Here is a 2,885-nt window from a genome sequence, read left to right on the forward strand (position 1 = left end):
GGTGAAATTTAAAACCGCAACCGCTAACCGTTAACCGCTATAATTGTTAACCGCCTAACCGCAACCGCTAACCGTTAACCGCTATAACCGTTAACCGCCTAACCGCTTTGAAAGCGGTTAGTAAAAACCGCTAACCGCCTAGGCGGTTGCGGTTAGCGGTTAGTGGGTTTTGAAAATCCGCTAACCGCTAATCGCTACCCGCTAACCGCTTTTATATATATATATATATATATATATATATATATATAATATATATATATATATATATTAACAATATGTTGTGAGTTTATGAATTTTTTCTTGATTGATTGAAATGGGCCTCAAACTTCAAGTTTAACCATATATGTTGGTTTTTTTGTTGCTTGTGAGTTTATGAATTTGTTTGTGTTTTATTTTATTTCTATGTGTGAGTTTATGAACTTGCTTCTGAGTTTATGTATAAGACTACAAGTGAAGTGATGATTTTGTTATAATTTTATTTGTATATTATATGATGTGTAGATTTGTAGAAGATGGCCAACAAGATTTTGGTATATAGCAATTTTTAATGCTAAAATGGCCATGAAAAGGGGAAAAAAAAATGTTTAAAATGAAAAAAAAAATGTTTAAAGTAAGCCCAAAACCGGCCCAAAATCGGTCCAAAGAAAAAAGCCCAAAAAAGCGGTTAGAAAAAAAGCGGTTATTCCAAAGCGGTTAACCGCTAACCGGGCGGAGGCGGTTAGTAAAATTTACTAACCGCCTAGGCGGTTGCGGTTAGCGGTTTTAGCCACTAACCGCTAACCGCAACCGCCATTTCACCCCTACTTTTGACTTCTAAGTTTTTGTAAAAAAACGTTTTTTTTTTTTTCTATTTAAAAAATTTATTTTTTAAACGCATTCTTAAATATGCTTTAATTTATAAGCAGGATGCTTAATTATTCTCCAAAGCAACTAATCTTAATTATTTTGGTTTTTAATTGGATGAGGTTGCCAAATATATTGACCGTTAGTTATTGATAATGATATTGAATTTGCCAATTTATAAATAGAATCAAAACTCGAATTAGATCAATACAAAGACCAAAAAGAGATCTAGAGAGAGAGAGAGAGAGAGAGAAGGGATGGCTTGCACGCACAAGATTCTTGAGCAAATCCAGGTTGGTCCACTGCCAAGCTCAGCTCCCACAACCTCTCTTCCGCTTACTTTCTTTGACATACCACTGCTTGCAAGCGCCGGCGTCAGATGCCTTTACTTCTACGAATTCCCCCACCCCACCCACCATTTTACACAAACTATCCTTCCAACACTCACACACTCTCTCTCCCTCACTCTCCAACACTTTTTCCCACTCCTTGGAAATCTCATGTGCCCCCCACCTCCCGCCAACCCCTACATCTTCTACACCCACGGCGACTCAATCCCATTAACCATCGCCGAGTCCACCGCCGACAACTTTCACCACCTCGCCGGTCACCACCCACGAGATATCAAACACTTTGCCCACCTCGTCCCAAACTTTCCACCGACCCAAATTACGTCGACCGACACTTTCGTTTTCCCTCTTCTATCCATTCAAGTCACTCTGTTTCCCAACGCCGGCATTTGCGTCACCGTCACAACTCGCCACGTAATCGACGGTCGGATCCGCAGCCTCTTCATGAAATCTTGGGCGTCCGTTTCCAAAGCTAGAGGCGGCGACGACGACTCTTCTTGTCTGCGGCCTTTCTACGACCGGGATGTGATCAAAGACCCAAACGGCGTCATGGCGGTTTTCTTGGCAGAGTATTTCCGCGTGAGATCAACATGGGAGAAAGATACCAGCAACGCTGACGTCTTTCACGGCGACAATGTTAAGGCAACATATGTACTAAATGGAGCAAACATGGAATTTCTGAAAGACAAATACAATTTCTCAAGCTTCGTGGTAACCTGCGCTTTCATTTGGGTTTGCCGGATGAAAACAGAATTTCACGAAGGAGATACTACAAAACCAGTAGATGACGACGAGCTTTGCTACTTAGCATTCCCAGCAGATTGCCGAAACCGCCTCAAATTTCCGGTACCCTCGACTTACTTTGGAAACTGCTTAGCTTCCTGCAAAGCAGCTGCCAAAAGGAGCGAGCTAGTGGGAGAGGAAGGCTTTGTGGTGGCGGCGAAAGCCATAGCAAGAGAAATTTCAAGGATGAAAAGTAGACCGTTAGAAGGGGCGGAGAAATGGATGGAAGATAGGAAGAATTTGATACGAGCGGGGAATGGGCGTGTTCTCGCAGTCGGTGGGTCTCCAAGTTTTAATGATTATGGGACGGATTTTGGGTGGGGAAAGCCCAAAAAGTTCGAGTTGATTAACCATCCGATATTTATTTCTGTTGCTGATTGTAGAGATGAGGATGGTGCTCTTGAGGTTGGGGTGGTGCTCAGAAGTCGAGCTGCAATGGACACTTTCTCTTCAATATTTGAACAATCTCTAAAATTACTCAACTGATATATATATATATATATGCTTCTTCAACTTCAGCTGTTGCATGCCTAAGAGATCATGCATGCAACTTTATTTGAATAATGATTTGCCTTCTTTATTCCACCGAATCGGGCTTTTTGCCTCCCTATGCTATTGTAGCTATTTGTTGGCTTTTTATTTATTTATTGTATTTTTTTTTTTTTTTGAATAAAGGTTTGACTTCTCGTTAAATCTGCTTTCATCATGAGCGATCTTTGGGGTAAAGCCTATGTATTAGATTCAGCCTGCCTGGAGCAGATCTCTTTTATAATTGAAGTTTGGACATGAGTTAGAGAATGTTAAAGTCATAGATAAGATTTGATTGTAAGATTTTATGTTCTTAATCTTGAAATCAATGAATGAATATGATCAAACATTCTCTTAAAAAAAAACGAAAAAGGATTTGCC

The 2,885-nt window shown here is 40.5% G+C and overlaps 1 protein-coding gene across 1 annotated transcript; it reads left to right on the forward strand.

Annotated features, from left to right (window-relative positions):
* The first annotated feature begins 1,081 nt into the window (after positions 1 to 1,081).
* On the forward strand, positions 1,082 to 2,586 carry LOC132183212 (anthocyanin 5-aromatic acyltransferase-like). Its single transcript, XM_059596614.1, has one exon. The coding sequence runs from the start codon at positions 1,101 to 1,103 to the stop codon at positions 2,460 to 2,462; it is 1,362 nt and encodes a 453-aa protein (XP_059452597.1). The 5' UTR covers positions 1,082 to 1,100; the 3' UTR covers positions 2,463 to 2,586.
* The last annotated feature ends 299 nt before the right edge of the window (positions 2,587 to 2,885 follow it).

The sequence above is a fragment of the Corylus avellana genome, chromosome ca5 (genome assembly GCF_901000735.1).
Source record: "Corylus avellana chromosome ca5, CavTom2PMs-1.0".
Taxonomy (NCBI): domain Eukaryota; kingdom Viridiplantae; phylum Streptophyta; class Magnoliopsida; order Fagales; family Betulaceae; genus Corylus; species Corylus avellana.

Coding starts and splice junctions, on each gene's coding strand:
- LOC132183212 (XM_059596614.1), top strand. CDS start 1,101: ATGGCTTGCACGCACAAGATTCTTGAGCAAATCCAGGTTGGTCCACTG.